General features: G+C 45.6%; 2 protein-coding genes across 5 annotated transcripts in view; both read left to right on the forward strand.

Moving 5' to 3' along the window:
- The first annotated feature begins 5,820 nt into the window (after positions 1–5,820).
- Positions 5,821–15,735, forward strand: CDKN1A (cyclin dependent kinase inhibitor 1A). 4 transcript variants are annotated; one of them, XM_081916552.1, is made up of 3 exons: positions 5,821–5,857; positions 12,170–12,565; positions 13,564–15,735. In XM_081916552.1, exons 1-3 carry the CDS (start codon positions 5,836–5,838, stop codon positions 13,611–13,613), a joined length of 468 nt encoding a protein of 155 aa, XP_081772678.1. In that variant the 5' UTR covers positions 5,821–5,835; the 3' UTR covers positions 13,614–15,735. The 4 variants fall into 4 exon arrangements, with proteins under 4 accessions (XP_081772678.1, XP_081772677.1, XP_081772680.1 ...); XM_081916551.1 differs by lacking the exon at positions 5,821–5,857 and adding an exon at positions 6,045–6,115; XM_081916554.1 differs by lacking the exon at positions 5,821–5,857 and adding an exon at positions 6,099–6,200.
- Positions 15,736–17,317: 1,582 nt separating this feature from the next.
- Positions 17,318–18,445, forward strand: part of RAB44 (RAB44, member RAS oncogene family) — a 30,973-nt gene continuing 29,845 nt past the window's right edge. Inside the window, exon 1 of the transcript XR_014169532.1 lies at positions 17,318–18,159. The gene's annotated coding sequence lies outside the window, so the exon portion shown is untranslated. The remainder of the gene's footprint in view (positions 18,160–18,445) is intronic.

Genomic DNA, 18,445 nt, shown 5'->3' on the forward strand with positions numbered 1-18,445 from the left:
TATTTGAGTGACTGTCAGGCAAAACTCTGTTGCTGGATAGAAAGAGGTATCTGGCTGGTCCCACTGTGAGAGCTTCTCCTTTCTTGAATTATTTGCCTGCCTTCAAATGCCTTGTGCACACATAATTTTATTTGTATTCTATGCCAAGGCAGATTACAACCTGAAAAACCAAGCATAACATAACAGCAACATAACAAAAGGAGTCACAAACAATAAATAAAACATTTTAAAGTACTGAACTATTTCCACAATATTTAATATATTTAAATATTTAAAATAAAGAAACAATATTTAATATTTAAAATAATATTTAAAATAAAGAAACAAAGGGGAAGAAAAATTAAAAATAGCAACAACAAAAGACCCCAGCCAAAAAGTCTTCAGCAACCTCAGCTTCTGCAGCGGGAGTCAGTCAGGGTCCTGTCCTTCAAGGCAGAGTGGAAAAAGGCTTGCAGGGCAGGGAGCAGGTCTTCTCAGACAAGAGGAATGGGGGCCTGCCTCTCAGTTTAAGAACCACAGCTCTAGAGATAAAGTCACCATGGAGCAGCTGGGAGTAAGAGGATATGTGAGCAGTGGGTAGATCTGGCTCAGATGGCCTAGTTTTTCAAAGCAGCACATCTCCCACATTCTAGTACACAATGTGTCCTAGGCATGTGATAATATTATTTTCTTAAAAATAAAAACAGGACAGCACCTGCTATTGTTCTGCACGTAACAGTTTTGACTTTGTTGGTAGCATTCAAATGGTGTGAAATAATAATAATAATAATAATACCAACAATATCCCTTGTTGCTAGCTTGTAATAGCAAGAGTTTCTGGCATGAAATTAACACTTTCCCATGCCCTCTACTCTAATTTATTTTAAAGCGTAATTTCTCTGCTCTGTTTAGCAGAGTGAGAGGGCACTGACTGGGCACAATAAGGGAACTCTATTCCACAGGGCCCTGTGCCAAGGGGAGGTCCTACGGCAGCAGCACCAAAAAGGAGCCAGTCACGGAGTGGGGTTTGAGTAGTTATTAAATGCAAAGGATGCAGAGATTTAATTGGTCTTAAAGCCTCTTTCTTTGTACCCGTGCAATCTATGCATGTTACGATGCTGGGTTTGGAATTTTAACTTGCCCATTAAAAACTGACTGAGTCAAGGGAGAAATAATGGGGACACTTCACAGGCATGAAATGTTCTAAGGGGAATAGTTCCTGCTAGGTTTTTTTCCACAGCATGTAGTATCTATAGGCGGGGTTCAATCTCGCACTATGACAAACGTTTTGTCTGCATGAGCATTTCAACTTGCCAGATGGAAAATCCCCCTCCCCTCTCCTCCACCCCCACATCCCACCCCCCCACATCCTGTTCTCGGGATTCACCTAACACATCCATCCCCATTTGTAGGGAGGGGGGTTAGACATGAAGGGGGAAGAAAGGGGGGAAAGCATTGCTGTCCAAGTGGAAGTGCTTGCCCAGGACTTCCACTGATGGGTCTTGTTAGCTGCATCCTGCCGTAATTGTTATAAGATGGTAATAGCCAACTTCAATCTGACCACAAGTCTCTCTTCATCGACACAGCCTGGACGTTAACAGAATTAGCACCTGGCCAAACCCTTGTGCCTCAAGAAAAGCTGCACAGCAGGCAGAAATGCCACATCTTAATGGAATTGCAATGATAGAGGATACTGCATCTGTTGGATTTCTACCTGTCACCCAGCTGTTAAACACACAGGGGCTGTGCCGCCAACAAATGTGAGAATGGCAGTAGCCGTCCCACCCACCCACAAATAAGCACACACAGGCTCAGGTATGGTAAATCGAACCCTTAATGTGCAGCCCTAATTTCAGCTGATGAGCACAAAGGTGCCACAATCAATGCAACTCCAGTCTAGCATCTTATCTGGATGCTGTGATCATAGCAGCATATTCTACTTTTCAAACAAGGACTGTTACTAACTCAGAAGAAGGCCACTTCACCAGGATGCAGCCTCCTTAGTATAACATGCCCAAACATGTTCCTTGTTAAAGCACTTCGCTCTGAAAGCTGCTTATCCAGGCACTTTTACTATGAAGGCTCACTTTTTATCCCTGGAAGCCAATTTTCAAAATCTGGCTACCAGCTGATTTAATTGATTTTCCTTGTATTCTGAAATAGAAGATAATGGGGTTCTTTAGCCATGAACCAATGTTGCATTAGATATGGAAAAAGCAGTCTAGATAATAGTTCTGCTGCTTACCTCATCCCAATCCACAGTGGAGAATAGAGTCCTACGCAGTTATAAATTCTGCCCCAACTCCAATGCTGTCTTTAAAAAAATAATAACCCAGAGGCTGCTAGACAAAAAGTATTTAAGGTGACCTTGTGTCATACTTTGCAGAAGGCTGTCTTCTGTTTGAAGGGCTGCCTGACCAAGTCTATTTTAAAGATAAAGAGCAGCTAATAAGGGTCAGCAACGATGATGTTTGTTAGCAGCTGGACAGCAGACTGAGCAGTCACACAGGTCAACACTATGGTGAGATGCGTTTCTATTTAAATTACAGTAATTCTTTCTAAAATTGCATCTCTTCATAGAAATTAGCATATACACTTTATGCAAACCTCTGTCCCCCCAACCCCTGTTTTTTTTCTTTTTGGGCCACTCTGGAAATGATACAATTAACCGTGCCTGGGTTTTCTCAGTGAGGTGAGGGCCTAGCTGCATGGCATGCAGATTTTCAATAAGTGTCTTTTCTACCAGTGCATAGTAGCAGCGAGGAAAGCTCTGCCTGGTAGATTTCTGCCTGTTACACAGCTGATAAAGGTGCAGAAGCCCAGCTCTAAAAGGTGGCAACCTACTAAGTAGACAGCTAAGACTTTTGAAGCAGGTGGCTAACAATGTTGCCTAGCAATGCCCTGCCATGTTAAATATTGATATATGGAGGGGGGGGGAGATGCATGGTTCCCTTTGTTAAAGGTCCTGATTTGGCTCCAGACAGGTTGATAGCAACCTTAGAGTTGTAGCTCAACAGCCCTGAAGTGGAGCGTCTTCACATGTCACTGAAAGTTCATATGACCAAGGTGTAATTTGTGAATGATGATCTCAATACTTTATTATGAAGTTAAAAGAACAGTCCAGTAAGAATAATGAAATAAAATAAACAAAAAGAAGAGAACAAAACAGTACCTTACAAAAAGAATCAAGGGTCACAGCCTTGTATCAAATACAGTGGTACCTCGAGTTAAGAACTTAATTTGTTCCAGGGGTCCATTCTTAACCTGAAACTGTTCTTAACCTGAAGCACCACTTTAGCTAATGGGGCTTCCTGCTGCTGCCGCGCTGCTGGAGCACAATTTCTGTTCTCATCCTGAAGCAAAGTTCTTAACCTGAAGCACTATTTCTGGGTTAGCGGAGTCTGTAACCTGAAGCGTATGAAACCTGAAGCGTATGTAACCCGAGGTACCACTGTAAAGTACATTCTCCAGACAATTAGATGTTACAACAAAAATTGACCTGATACAGGAGAAAATATAAAACAAATGCTACGAATACCAAATGATTGGGACTTTCCATCCTCATGCCTATTATGGCAGGTTTGAATGACTTTCATGGATTTGAATTCAGGAAACTAGATTTTAACTTGGTTTGAGGGTATTGCCATATGTCCCCTTTTTCCAGGGCATGTCCTCTTTTTCATGGGTAGAGTCGTCATAGCGATCCATAGTTAAAAGTAGAAGTCGGCAAATGTGTCCTCTTTTTTGGGCTTCAAAATATGGCAACCCTTGGTAGGCCCAGTGTGACGCCGGGTTCACATTCCAACTCAGTGAAGGTCACTGGGTGACCTTGGGCCTGTCATTCTCTTTCAGCTCAGCCTTCCTCGCATGGTTGTTGTGGGGGATAAAATGGAGGCAGCAGGGGGTGCGTTGATGTTGCCATGGTTTCCTTTGAGAAAAGGCAGGATATAAACCTAAAAACAACTAAGCTAAGCTCCTGCAACAATTTGGTGATGCACAAAGAGAAAAGTGGGTGGATCTACTGTCGCTTTTCAGCCTTCATGCGACTTTGGGGACACCTAGGAATAGAGCTGTTCCACTTCCAGCTGAAGCTAATCTCAAGGCCTCTACCCAACATGAGTAGCTTGTGTGCATGACAGAAAGAGGGAACTTTGAAGCAACAGCGAATTATTTTATTTATTTATTTTGCTTTATTTTTTATTTAACAACAGGAAATTATAAAAGAACACCAAACTGCGGGGAATCCACCCCCCCAGGAGAAATCTGGAATAAAGTGGGAAGGGGGCTACAGCTGGACTTTGGTGCTGATGATGCCATGCAGGGGAGAACCTGGAGATAGAATGAGGTGAACAGTGCCAGCTGGCCGCACCTGCTGCATTGCTTCAGATTAAACAGTTTTTAATTCGCTAGGAGGAAGGAGGGAGGAAAGGTGTGTGAGTTGGTTGGTTGGTTGGTTGGTTGGTTGGTTGGTTGGTTGGTTGGTTGGTTGGCTGGCTGGCTGGCTGATTGATTGGTTGGTTGGTTGGCTGGTTAGTTGGCTGGTTAGTTGGTTGGTTGGTTGGCTGGTTAGTTGGTTGGTTGGTTGGCTGGTTAGTTGGTTGGTTGGTTAGTTGGTTGGCTGATTAGTTGGTTGGTTGGCTGGTTAGTTAGTTGGTTGGTTGCCAGCCGGCCAGCCTAGGGAGTGTGGATGTTCTAAGTGCTCATATTTGCAGAAATTTTCAAGGCATGTCTAAAAATACTTTTGAGTGCTTTTCCACACAGGACTCGGCAGTCTGTGTTAATACTGGGCAGGGAAAACGTACAAAGAGTCGCTTAAGAAACAAAGCGCAACCGAGCAGACACTCTTCCCGGTGTTTTGCATCAGCGTCAGAGAAGACGCGGTCCGTTTACATCTTGCAGCATATCCCCCTGCGCTCCTCGAGTCGGGGCCGCGGCTCTTTGTGCTCGTAGACGTGGATGCCGGCGTACCTTTGCGGAAGAATTTGTCGGCGGCGCGATTCCTTTTCGGGCGTGTGTGCAAGCGAGGATCCAGGCAGTCAACAACGGAGACCAGGAAGGAGGCGCTCTGGAAATTCCTCGGAGGCGGGGAGGAGAGGCGCGAGGCCCCGCCCCTTCACGAGAGGGGGCGGAGTCTTGGAAAGGCTTTATGTAGTCCTGCCGGGAGCTGCTACGCTCAGAGCTACCGAGAGCAGAGGGCGCCTCCGAGCGAAGGAAGGCAGCGAGAGAGAGAGAGAGAGAGAGAGAGAGAGGTGAGCGCTGCTTTCTCCCGTCTGGGAGCCGGAGGGTCTTGGGCAGCTCTCAATGCTGAGTAGGGGGAGGGCGGCATTGTAACGTGCATGAGAAATATTTAAGGTATCGTAAACAGGAACATTTATCCGTGATTGTGATGGAGAAACTGCGTCGTTGTCTCCCACCCTAGCCCCATTTCGGAGGTGGCAGCCCCCTCGCTTCCTCCCTTGATGTCCTTCGATCTCCGCTCCGCCTGGGATTTTTCCCTCTCATCCTTATTTGCGGAGGTCAGCTATGCTGCGGAGGGAGAGAGCGCATCCCGGTTTCTTACTCCCATCCACCTTGTGTAACGCAGAAGATCTCGTATTTTGTCTCCGGGTGGGGAAATATGAGTGGACCAGCCCTGACCCCGTCGGTGGGGGGGGGGATTCTCTTTCGCTCCCCACCCTGCTCTCGTTTCCCAGCGTCCAGGAGTCGTCGCCTTCTCTCTTCATCCCTTGAGCCACCTGTTCTTTCCATCTCTAGCCACTCCCTTAGACAGCCTGGAGAGCTTCGGCGTGGCTTTTCGACTTCACCTCGGAATTCTCCCACCTGCTGACGAGAGGAGATGGCAAGGGGACCCTTAAAATGGGTTCGGTCGGTTTTGCGGGTACGTGCACCTCCCCGAAGTGCGCGATGGCGGTGCCGTCCATCGCAATCGGAGGAGCCTGGCGACTCCTCCGCTCGCTGTCCAAACCCGACGGCATTGTTTGTTCGGATTTGCGTGTTGCTTATGTATGTCACCCTGTTCCTGAAGACTCGGGGGCTACAACCTGAGCGCTTAACGGGAGGGGAGAGGGGCAGTGATGCGCGCTCACTTGCGCGTAACCAGCACTGATCATGCACACCGAAACCAAAAACGTCTCGGGTAGGTACTACGCCTCCTACTAATCAGTTGTTGACAGATGAGCAGACTGACGCTCCCCAAAAGAAGCGCGGAGCGGCCAGTGCGGGTGAGGAAGCGGTACATTGTTTTGCTGGATGACGAGTTACTTTATCTGTGCGCCTTTGCAGGGAGGTGCCTGTGTTTGTCTGTCTGAGTCAGGTAGCGGCTGGAGAGCTGTCGGGGCAGAAGTCTCGGGCCCCGCTCGGCGCAAGGAGCAGGAGGGCCTTGCAAAGCAACCTTTGGAAGCGAGGGTGAACATTTGGAGAGGGCGCGGGGTGGGGCAGAGAGAAGGGAGAGCACCTTAGGACCATGAAAGGATCTGGGCTTCATCGCACCGCTTGGGTAATGGCGATGCCCCACGCAGCCCTTGGCGGAGGGTTGCGGGCCCTTCCTGCGCCTTGCGAGAGGGGGCGCTGTCGAGCCGGCAGCCGGACGGTGACTTTGCACGGCCAGGAGAGCCTGCCGGGGCATGTCCCGGCTTGCAGGAGGCGGCGACTACCGCTCGGCTTTGCGGGGGGGGGGGGGGAGGTAGTCAGGCGGCGGCTGTGACTCAGTGGCAGTCACTCGCTCGCTCCCCGCCGGGGCTGATGTAAGAGGACCAGGCCAAGCCCTGGAGTGTTCCCGGGGCAGCTGCCCGGCGGGGCTGCCTTTCCTATAGTAGGGGGTAAAAAAAGAGAGGAGGCTGCGGGTTTTCGCTTCGCTCGCCGAGCTTGAAGACAGGAAGAGGCGAGGGGGGGGGAGAAGCCCCGCCTGGGTGGAACTTGCAAGACGCGCACGAGCTGATTTTTGACTCTCCGCCCAGCCCGCCGCGATGTTCTGTTCTCTCGGGCCGGGAACTCCTTGTTCCCAAGCCGAGTTTTATTTTTGTGCTTGTTGTGCTCACAGGAGCGTCACTCAGCCCCATTACGCCGCTTTGAAAGAGGCGCGCGCAAACCAGACGCTGCTTCTGCAGGAGGAGGAGGAAGCGGCTGGAAAGAGACCTCGGTGGGGAGGAGGAGAAAAAGAACAAAAAAACCCCCACATCTTTCTCCACCCCCCCCAAAAAAAAACCACGCTTGGGGAGTTCTTTCGTTTACGCGGCTTGAGCAGCCGAAGCCCGCTTTTGCGAACTGCTGTGTGTTCCCAGTCACTTTTCTCCTCCTAAAAAGGCGTTGGGGGGGACCCCCGAAACAGCTTATTGGGGTGGAATTTCCACCCCCCTCGCCTTTTTGAGCCGAAATCTCCAGTTATGAGCTTTTGCCAACTGCTATGTTTCTCACCCCCCCTCTATTTCTCTTTTTTTGGGGGGGGGGTAGGTGGAAGGAAGCGCCTTGAAACCGGTCCCCAATCCGCCGGATGCTCGTTGGAGGGGGCGGCGAGGCGGGGCCGTAGTAAGTTGTCTGGGGGCCGTGTTTGTTTCCCTGCCTGTGGCAGAACTAGGTCTGTGTGGCAAGCGCGATTTCGCAACTTCCCTCCCCCTCCCTCCCTCCCCCACAGCGCGGCACGTGACGCAGCTGCTGTGGTGCCAGATGACGTAATCCCGGGGCGAGCGCCGCGAGCGTCTCGCACACCTCCTGGGCTCCTCCTATTACGATAAGCAAGTCCTGTTTGCTTTGCTCCAGCCTTGGGGGCCGAAGGAGCCCGAGCTCCCTGAGCTCACCCTGTGCCCGGCAGGCGGAGCAGCTGATCGCCAGCGAGACGGGCCACCAAGCGGTCGGGATTGTTTTGCAACTGCGAGAGACGCTCCTCTGAACTACGCGCAGGGTTTTTAAGCTACTGTTTCAACAACAGTGGTGACCTACATTGTGATTGGCTGGCTCTTAACCGGCAACCACCAAAGCATGTTTGCAGGATAAATAGGAAATACTAGAATGCGGCGCTGTGTTTAGTAAGGTGGCCGACTTATGCGCAAGCCCCTCTGAAAGAGAGTGTGTATTGTCTGCAGAAGGTCCCTGGTTCCCTTCCTGGCACCTCCACCTAAGGCTGGGAAGGACTGCTGTCTGAAAAGCTGCTGTCAGAAAGTGGAGACACTGCTGATTTGGGTGGGCTAAATATGGGCCTTCAGCAGCTGTTAGACAGTGATTTTGTAGCTGCAGCCTCTATCCCAAATGCAGAATCGAGCAAACTGCCTAGTCCTTTCCAGCAGCTGTCTAAGGTAGCGCCTGTGCAGATCTTTCTTATTCAGATTTGAAAATAAGGGATCAGCAGCCACACCTGTCCCGGGGACAGTCTACGGGATATCTAACAATCCGAGATAGCAGCGTGAAGCAGTGGGAAACGGCACTAGAATAAGGGAATTTCCCGCAAAAAAAGGGAAGGTTGACAGCTATGGGGTGTGTGTGTGTGTGTGTGTGTGTGTGTATGCATGAACCAATGTGCATAGCATTCAATTTGACAACCCACTGCAAAAGTTCCTCTTTGAACCTTTTGTGGAGGTTTTATTAGAGACGTGGTGGCACTTTTCCATGATGCGATATGCCTGGACTAACTTTGGAAAGGTGTGAAAAAAATATTGCAAGAGGGTTTTGAGAGCCAAAGTAGCCAATATATATAACACAATGACTAGTTCGATATATATCAAAGGATGTCGAGCTGTGGTTGAGGGAAGTCACAATAGAATGAGATAGACACAGAATGGAAAACGGGAATTTTATCAATGTAGTATCTTATACTGTATATTCTGTATACTTTAGAGCATATATTCCATGTTATAATAATTAAATGAAGATTTAAAACTCAATGTGTTTAAGGCTGCTGCAGTTATTGTGGTCACAGAAATAGCCTTGACTCTTCTCTCTCAGCAAGAGGAAGAAGCAGTTCAGAACTTGCATGGCACCATCTTTTACAGGGTGAGCAGCCGAGGGAACTAAAGGTGCCTTGTGGGCACTCTGCTCCAGTGGCCTGAAGTGGCAACTTAACAAGATATCAAGTTGAGGCCTGCCCTCGGCAGCCACACTACCTGCCAGGACTTGTTCTGGTATGCCTAAACCTCTCAATGATGTCATTCAGCATAGCTGTTTATAAAGAGAGCATGAAGGCTGCTGCTATTTTTAACCTCTTTGCCTCTTCCCAAGCCTGAACACTGGAGGAAAGGCAGCCTTGCAAACACATTGGCCAGTGTAGGTGGTGTTGGTGGTCTGGAAATATACTCTCTACACAAAACACAGTCCACGTAAGCATCCTGGTAACCCAAACCTTATAAACCCAAATGTGTGTATGCACAGTAAACCTTAGAGGTGACTTCACGGAAGACTCTTAAATTGATCTACAGTGTGATGTCAAGATGGGTCATTATTTGGCTGCATTCTGTCTCTCACTAATGCCATTCAGCACTAGAGAAAATGTGTAATGATGGCGTGGGAGGGCCTTGTATTGATGGAAACTCTGTCTCCCTTGATGGCCTTGAGATCAGCTTTGTCTGCAATATGGATGGATGAAAGGGGGGGAGGGCAAAGGTCAAAATGCTAAGATTATGTGGGCCAAAGGCATCAGATTTGATGAAGCCAGGAACCCCAACTCAACTGTACAGATCTGTGTGTATGTGTGTGTGTTGAATCCTGAACAGTCCGTGATGCCCAAGTCCATTAGCAGCTGGTGACTTAACATTTTATTGTAAATTGTAGCTAGTTCTACACTGCATATGCACAGCAGGTGGTGTTTGGCCACATTCAGTGCTAAAAGTACATGAACAGTGCAATCTTTCATGCACGTTAACATGAGAGAAAGTCACACTGCATTCAATACAGCTTGCTCCCCAGCTTTTCAAGGCTGGAGATCTAAAACAATTCTTGGCAACAAAAAACACCCATTTCATAGAAGAACTGGTAATGCTCAGAAGCCTCTCCCAAACAGGCAAAACATCTACACCCTCCCTCTCAAAATAAAGCACAGAAAAAAGGAGGCAACTTTCCCAACCCCACTCAATTAAAAAGACCCCAACACATTTTAGAGTGGGGGTGAGGGCTTGGGTCTGAAGGTGCTGTAGTGCCCAGTGCCATGTTGAGGACCGTAGCCCTAGGAAGTGTCTTTAGGATTGCAGCTTTTGCAATACAGTATACTGTACTGAACTCGAGGTCTTCCGGTGCAGCCACATGCTTTTTAAAAGAGGTACTTGGACATCCTAGGACTGTACCAAGACAACTGAGGGTGTATTTTCTATATAAAGATTGGGTTCTGACTCTGTCCTTCTGAATCGTCCAGATTTGGGCAAATGTGGACTATTCCTTCAGGGTGCTCCTATGCTCCTTTATTAGGTCTCATATCAGTATAGCCGTACCTTGGTTTACGAACTTGATCCATTCCGGAAATCTGTTCTTAAACCAAGGCGTGCTTTCCCATAGCAGCGGGGGACTCAATTTACAAAGGACACATTCAACATGTTCTGCTTGCAAGGCAAAGTTCACAAACCAAAACACCTACTTCTGGGTTTGCAGCGTTCTTTTATCCAAGTTGTTCATAAACTAAGCTGTTCTTAAACCAAGGTACCACTGTATTGAAAAGCATAACTAACAACCAACACAATCAAGATTCTGTACAGAAACTATCATTTCGACTGAGTGTGTACAAACTGACAAAACAGATACTTTTATGCAACGCAGTTCACCTGCATCCAATTGTCTGGAGGGGATCAATAAATAGTGCAAAGATCTGATGTGGAAGATTCTGCTTCACGTTAGGCCAACCATAAAACTGCAAGTGCTGTTCATGGAAAACATGGGACTGCCTCCTTGAGTGTGTTCAATGTGCCCAATGATAACTGCTGTGGCAATGCTTTCCTAATTTAACAAGAGTTGTCTGATGGATGACTGCATGGAAATAATTATGTGGGAGAAAGGGAGTACTAAAAATGGAACACCGCCAACTAGATCTTGGCTTGCAACCCCTTTTTAATCTCCAAGGAGCTCTACTACATGTAGCTATTGGGTAGCTTTCTTCTTGGTTGAAGGCTGTGGTTCAAAGGGTAGGGATGATGAGGCTTGTGTGTACAGTGCAAAGAGCAGCTTTCTTGGTGACGTTGGCAGTTACTCAGAGGAATCCTTAGCAGTTTCAAACGTCATCTGAATGATGTTCTCCTGGCTGAGAATTTCCCTACAGATTCCATCCCTAGTTTTATGTTGCTCAGTTCTTTCAAAGGTAAGGACTGTTAAAACCGTTGGGCCCAACCTGTTGGTTTATATATTCAATTGTTGGTTTATATATTCAATTTATTTGCTACTTCTTAATGTCAACTGAAATCTCCCAACAAAAAGGAATCGAATACAATACAAATTCCTTATTCAAAAGTAAACAATATTCCTAATCACACCACCATCATAATTCTTCATTTGGAGTTTTGAAACCAAATATATATCTAAACAATGTACATAAGTAAAGTGACTAAGAATGCCTAATTAACAGTTAAAAATTCATAACTGTTAACCAAAAAAGCTTGATACAGTCATGGCTTCAGCCCTGGAGGTGTACTTTATTGTCTCTCAAGACACCTCTGATGCCAGCAGTAACAGTCACCTATACATTCACTCTACACAGGAACTATTCTAAACACTCAACCACCACATACACAATCACACATGCACCACTTCACTCAGTCCGCTCGATTCTCACTTCATTAAAAATTGCCGTGGTCCTTTTATATATGTACTGCATTTTTCACAAGTAAATCTGTGCTCGAAGAAGTCTATGGAAAATATAGTAACACAGTAACAGTACATAATAAGACATATACTTGATTAGGCCTTGCTGCTGGTCTTGCCGCCATGAGGAGGTGTGGCTGGTCAGTGACTTGGGACAGGGTCTCTTCTGTATTGGAACCAAGCTACAACATTTCCTCCCCTGGAGGCTCATCTTGCTTCCACCTTGAAGGCCTTTCATTGTGATGTCAATGCTGATATTTTTGCCAAGCTTTTGAACTAGTAAAATTAGCTTTGCCATGGCACTTAATTTTTTTTTTATCAATTTATTTTACTTGCTGAATTGATAAGTTTTATTGTTAATTTATAGCAGTTATAAGTTGCCTGTTGTAACTTTCCTTAAAACTTTCGCTTGTATTTCTCCTAGCTCGAAACATGCCTCTGTCTAAGGGCAACCTCCTTCGGTCTCCCTGCAGCAGGAAGCTTTGCAGAAACCTCTTTGGACCAGTTGATCATGACCAGCTTCAAAAGGACTTCCAGTCCTTGATGAAGGCCCAGCTGGAGGAGGCTCAGCAGAAGTGGAACTTTGACTTTGAATCGGAAACTCCACTTGAAGGGGACTATAAATGGGAAAAGGTCTCGCATCTAAACAGGTTGCCTTCTCAAGATCTGCTGAGCCCCACAAAGGAGAACAGTTGTGCCGGTGAAAAGAGCTTGAGCTCCTCCCCAGTGCTTCTCAAGATGCACACAAAGACAGACAGGCCAACGCAAATGGGCTTTGAGGCTCGCAAGTCTTCCAAGCGAAAGCAGACAACTATCAAAGGTAAGGAGCTACCAGCTTTGTTTGTCTTCCGTGTTTACATTTGCAGAGAGGAGGGTAGAATTACCGGTAATGGCCAAAGCTGCCCTGGACGTGGATTTCACTTTTGTGAAATTGCATTTGTTTCAAATTCACCAGTTGAATTCTGAACCTGAGCTCAAAACTGGAATTTGATTTGGGGAATTTTGATTGTCTTGTCATCAGTTTAAGAGGAAGTTTTCTTATACGCCCCCCCCTTAAAAAAATAAAATTATATTTTAAACCAAACCTTCATCCTGAAGGTTCCCAGGATGCAGTCGAACATTTAAAATAAAATTGAACACATAGCTATAGAAGTTTAAACCGAACAGTCACGTTTAGTAACTATCTCTTAAAACTTCAATAGCAAAGAATCCAGCAGAATGCAACCAGTAGTCATATTGGTGGTCTTCAGCTGACAAGTGAAAAACCAATAACAGGACATGGAAATATCTGCTAGGAGGGAATTCCACAGCTAAGCTGCCATGATTGAGAGCATTGCACTAACCAAACAAAGCATTGTTGTTGACGAGATCACCAGCACAGTCTGTCCTGCAAATCTTAAACCAGGCTTCCTCAACCTCGGCCCTCCAGATGTTTTGAGACTACAATTCCCACCATCCCTGACCACTGGTCCTGCTAGCTAGGGATCATGGGAGTTGTAGGCCAAAAACATCTGGAGGGCCGAGCTTGAGGAAGCCTGTCTTAAACCATGGGCTGGCAAGGCCACTCCTTCATGTACATGACTCTCAAGTTGTAAAGTGCGACCTTGAAGTAAGCTCACTTGAATACCATGGAACTTCTGGGTAAACATTCATAGAATTGCGCAGTTACGGTTGTGTTGGGAACTCCAGGATCTTGGCTGGTGATTGCCTTGCAGTCTCTGAGCAGACTGCTCTTGGGCATGAATGAATATCTCCCAGGCAGTCACACGGACACTCCCTTGGCTGGTATGTTCAATTTGTCCTTCCGCTCTTTTCCAGACTTCTACAGCTCCAAGCGGAGAACTGTCCCCTGCAAGTCAGACCCATGATAACTACACTGCAAGCAAAATGCATCCACGCAGTCTCTGGGCTAAAGGAGCTGACCTGCCTTCACCGCTATTAGCTGGAATGGCCGACTTGGACACGACACTCAGTGCAGGCAGCAGACTTGACTGTTTGAAGGAGCAGCTAGTTAGAGTAATGACTTCTGCTCTGAGGCTCTTACTTTACATAAAAACTATGTAGCGGACTAGTGTAACACTTCAGAAGGATGTAGAGTTATTTTCCTTATTTATGATGGCACTGGAGCTTTATGTGCAATGGAATATATTGTAAAGCCTTATCCTAAAATAGACTTAAGTTGCTGGGGGAGATGCTTAAGCATGATGGCAAGAGGGAAGGATCAGTGCAAGTACTGCTTGTGGCTGAGACCTTTCACACACCTGTCTCAGGTATGAGTCACTTTGCAGGTGCAAGGTCTGAAGGATTGTATTTTCCTAGGTCTGTGATCTTGCTCTCTCTCTCTCTGTTGTTTTTTGTCCTGCTAGGTTTAAAGGAATATGGTGAGGGGGGGGACAAAAAAGACTTCCAATCCAGAAAGCTAATCCATTCATTTTACAAAGATGAAGATCTTCCTACTGTGGGCAGTAGTATCACAGATCAGTACCATTACTGTTGCAGGAAGGATTCCATTATCAGACAATACTGGATAGTGTGTGAGCACTGTAACTTCCTTCCCTTTCCTAAAACTATCGAATAATACTGTTGACTCAAGTCATGCAAATAACACTAGCCTTAGGGGGGAAATGTAGCCAGCGGGAACCAGAAGTTTGAGCTCAGAAATATTACTCTACTTCTGCCATGCGGCCTGTAGGCACATCTTGCCAGCATAGCGACTCATCCATCCTTCGACAGCATACAGCCTTTGGTATGGTACTAATTGGTGAGAATATTGTGGGATTTGGGTTCCCAGTGAGTGCTAGTGAGGCTTGATAAGACATGCCCATGGAGTTTCCATTGCCTCTGGAAACATGGTTCACTTGTGACATCTCTCTCTAGCATGAAATAATGATAAAGGATTTAGCTTGTGTTTGCTTTCCATGCTTTCTGCAGCTACCTGTGATCTTGCCAGCTTTCCTTTACCCTTTTAAAATTGGAAAGTAAATTGCTTAAAGCTTAAGCACATCTACTTGGTGCAAGAAAATTAAACTCACAGCTGTTCCTGTCTGAATTTGGGACTGATATTTCGGTCTTATTTGCATCTTATTGTCAAAAGCACCACCTGTTAATATTGGGTGCAGTGTTTAACACTGGAATCTGAAATGTAGCCTTTTGCCATGTGCAAGTCAAATCAGACTTTCATGTGAATCATCACTATGTTCCAAGTCAAATCTAACTTTGCCTTTATTGTTCTACCCCTTTGCCAACGGGTTCTTTACTGCTGTGCTGCTGGAATAGCACCCGCTGCTGAAATCTTGAATCTTTCATCGCGGTGTGCTTTTTGGGAGCTATTGCTTTATTCCAGAGGCTGGAGCTGGGTTGGAACACTTGGACCTCCTGAGGATCTCATTTTAGTTAAACGAAGGGTGTGTCCCATTTAACTGCATCTGCTTTGCAAGAGCGGTGGGGAAATCCCTACATCCGTGGGAAAGGATTAATGCTAGCACATTACTGACGGGCACAATTTTGCCTTTGACAGACAACGCAGGAGCATATTCGTGCTTTGTTCGGCACCTTCATCTTTTTTCCTCCAAGAAAAAGTTGGGTGGGGGGAGATGTCAAGCACTTGGCCTAGTGGGTTGTTTGTTGTTATAGGCCTGGGATGGAGGGGGGGGGGAAATGTAGCAGCTGAAATTGGGAGTACTATCAGCCATACTGTATTAGGCTAGTTACAAACAACAACTGTGGCTTGTGAGCAAGATGTTGGAAGAAGACCTATCTTACCCAGAAGCACAGCTTCAGGCACTTCCTTAAGAAAGTATGTTTGCCTGTGGATTTTTGACCTTTCTAGAGTTGCCATGGACAGGCCTGGCCACTTCGGACCACTGCACTTCTACATTCAGGGTAATGCGTAATGCTAGGACTCTCGGCACTAATCCATTTGTTTGTGAATATAATGCTGCTGAACTGACTTAACTATAGACCTTAAAATAAAAGCTGTTTCATAATGGAGCAACACTTTTGTCTGATTTAATTGCACGTGGGATTGATCAAGCTTGAATTTTCTGGGTGGTGAGGGCTCTTTCCTTGGGGGTTGGTTAGTTTTTTTAATGGAGATAATAGACAAATGGAAAGACACTATTCCTCCTACTAGTTGTGTAAGGCAAAGTGGGACAAAACCATGGCAAAGGGCTGCCATACCACCATCAAGAAACACTGCAGAGGATGCCATAGGTGGCAGAGGTCAAATTTGATTGCCGAATGCATGCCGTGACTGTTAATCCATGCATCGTCTATCAAATATGAGCAGGAGAACTTAGTGGTATTACTATGCCAGCTGTCAGTCAGTTTCTTCTTTCCATCCTTAGATTACTAATCTCTTGCATGCTGAAGCATCATGGTAATAGTATTTGCTCTCTAATGGTTGGGTTGTTGCAGTGCCTTATAGAATATCCACAGGCATTCTAATTTCAAAGACCGAAAACCATGTTTGCAAAAATATTTTAAGTTCATGAAAGTGAAAGTTTTGGTGGTGAATTCCACAATAGGTCTAAGAACTTAATGTAAGGGCAAAAAGATAAGGAAGTTAAAACAGATCCTAGAGCTTACAGGAAACTAAAAGACCAAGAGTCAGATACAATGGTAAAAGTGTTTGATGGGCAGGCTCTGAATAGGCAGTAGGCTGAAAAATGGGAGCCTTAAGGAAACCCAGAACAGAAGGTGGAGAGTAAAGAAAGGAGTGAGTTTAGAGAAAAGCCCATACAATTTTATAGATGCAGAAATTATTTCCAATACTACACATCTGAAATCACCTGCCTGGCTGGATGTGGGAAATAAGAGTGCTAAGAGGTACAGTGGCTCTCCCCTACCAATCTTTCTGAAATTTGGCAGAATGTATCCTCTTAGGAAGAGTCACCATGGCTGCTATTTGCATCCCATTCTGGGCAGTCTTAATTTACTCTGGAAGGCCTCTTTTGCCTGAAAATTTCATTCACTTAGGTGAAAAGGGGAAAAGGTTAAGTTAAAACCTTGGGTTAAGTACTTAATTCGTTCCGGAGGTCCATTCTTAACCTGAAACTGTTCTTAACCTGAAGCACCACTTTACCTAATGGGGCCTCTCTGTTCTCATCCTGAAGCAAAGTTCTTAACCTGAGGTACTATTTCTGCGTTAGCGGAGTCTGTAACCTGAAGCGTATGTAACCTGAGGTACCACTGTAGTTGTTTTTATATTAAAAAAGAGTGAAACAGCTTTGAATTTAACAGTTCAGAATTGGACATGAATTACAAATTGGAATGATACAGTACAGATCCAAAAGAAACTGGGTTGCTTCCAAACACTACAAATAAAAGACCAAATTTTGCGGTGGCGGCACACCACTATTACCGGTAATTGGTTTTTATTCATATGTCCTTCAAGTGATTAAAAAGCAGCTGTGAGTTGATATTTCAAAATATTCAAAGACATATCTAAGAAGCACTTTGCACACACAAAAGAGCAATTGTATTGGATAAACAAAACAATGTGTTTTTGGCAGTACACTGGCAGTACACTTACACAGGATGAAATATAAACTACTATAATCTTGTGGGGGTTGGGTTCAGAAAAGAGGCAACTGTTCTTAGAAATGTGATCCTGAAAATACATAGCAGATCCTCTTCCTTTGTAGGATGTTACTTGGAATACAGACAACTATTTGCTTTTTTTAAAAAAAGCCAGTTAACAATGGCTAATCAATATACAGATAATCTCAGCAGAATTTGGCAGAAAAGAAAGTGGGTAATTAACTAGCTAGATATATTTACATACTTGCTTAATGGAATGGCAGTGGCTTTTTATAGTCGCCTCTGACTAACCTAGACTGAAGACCAAAAAACCCTTTGCTGCCTGTTTGTATTCTAGGTAGCCACAATAATCTTGCTACCACAATCACATTTCTATTTGCAAACCGTTCCATAAACAATTTTTACTGCAGGCTGACCTTTGAGCTTGTTCCACATTTGTGAAATGGCTCAATGTAGGCCGTACTATTGGTCTCCCATTCAACAGCAAAACATTTGCTGATGCTTTATATTCCCGGAAATATGGCTTCTCCCAAGTAAAAGTGAAAACCAACTGTGTTTTGTGCAGCCAATTTTAATCTTGCATTAAATGTCCCAAGGCAACCAATGCCTTTCCCAGAGATCTGTAGGACAAACAGTTAAAATAACGTGAGTGGCTGTAGCATGCTGTTCTGGCTGAGCCCACAACAGAAAGATGGGTTGAGCAAGAAGGAAAGTGACAACACAAATGTCTCAGTTATGCTGGTGAAATCGGCCACCTTCTCCCTCCTCTGTGGTTGTGCCAACTTCCGCCTGCAAAATAAAGGAGCCGTCTTATTTAAGAGGAGGTGTCCTGCTCTTTGCAGCGAGTGAGAACCCTGTAGATGCTGGCGAATGGTAAGTGCTTTTTATGGTCTGGCTCATGTTTTAGGGGGTGACATTGTGAGTCAACGTATTAGTTAAAGAACAAACACATGGAGGCTTTTCTTTATTTTGGAGTTAGATTTTATTTTAACGGTGGAAATACTGAGTGCTAGGAGCTTCCACAAAGAAGCCTCTAAAGGCCATTAGGTCCAGTTGTGACCAACTCTGGGGTTGTGACGCTCATCTCACTTTATTGGCCGAGGGAGCTTCCGGGTCATGCTTCCAGCATGACTAAGCCACTTCTGGCGAACCAGAGCAG

Source organism: Podarcis melisellensis, assembly GCF_964234715.1.
Source record: "Podarcis melisellensis genome assembly, chromosome: 6".
NCBI classification, from domain to species: domain Eukaryota; kingdom Metazoa; phylum Chordata; class Lepidosauria; order Squamata; family Lacertidae; genus Podarcis; species Podarcis melisellensis.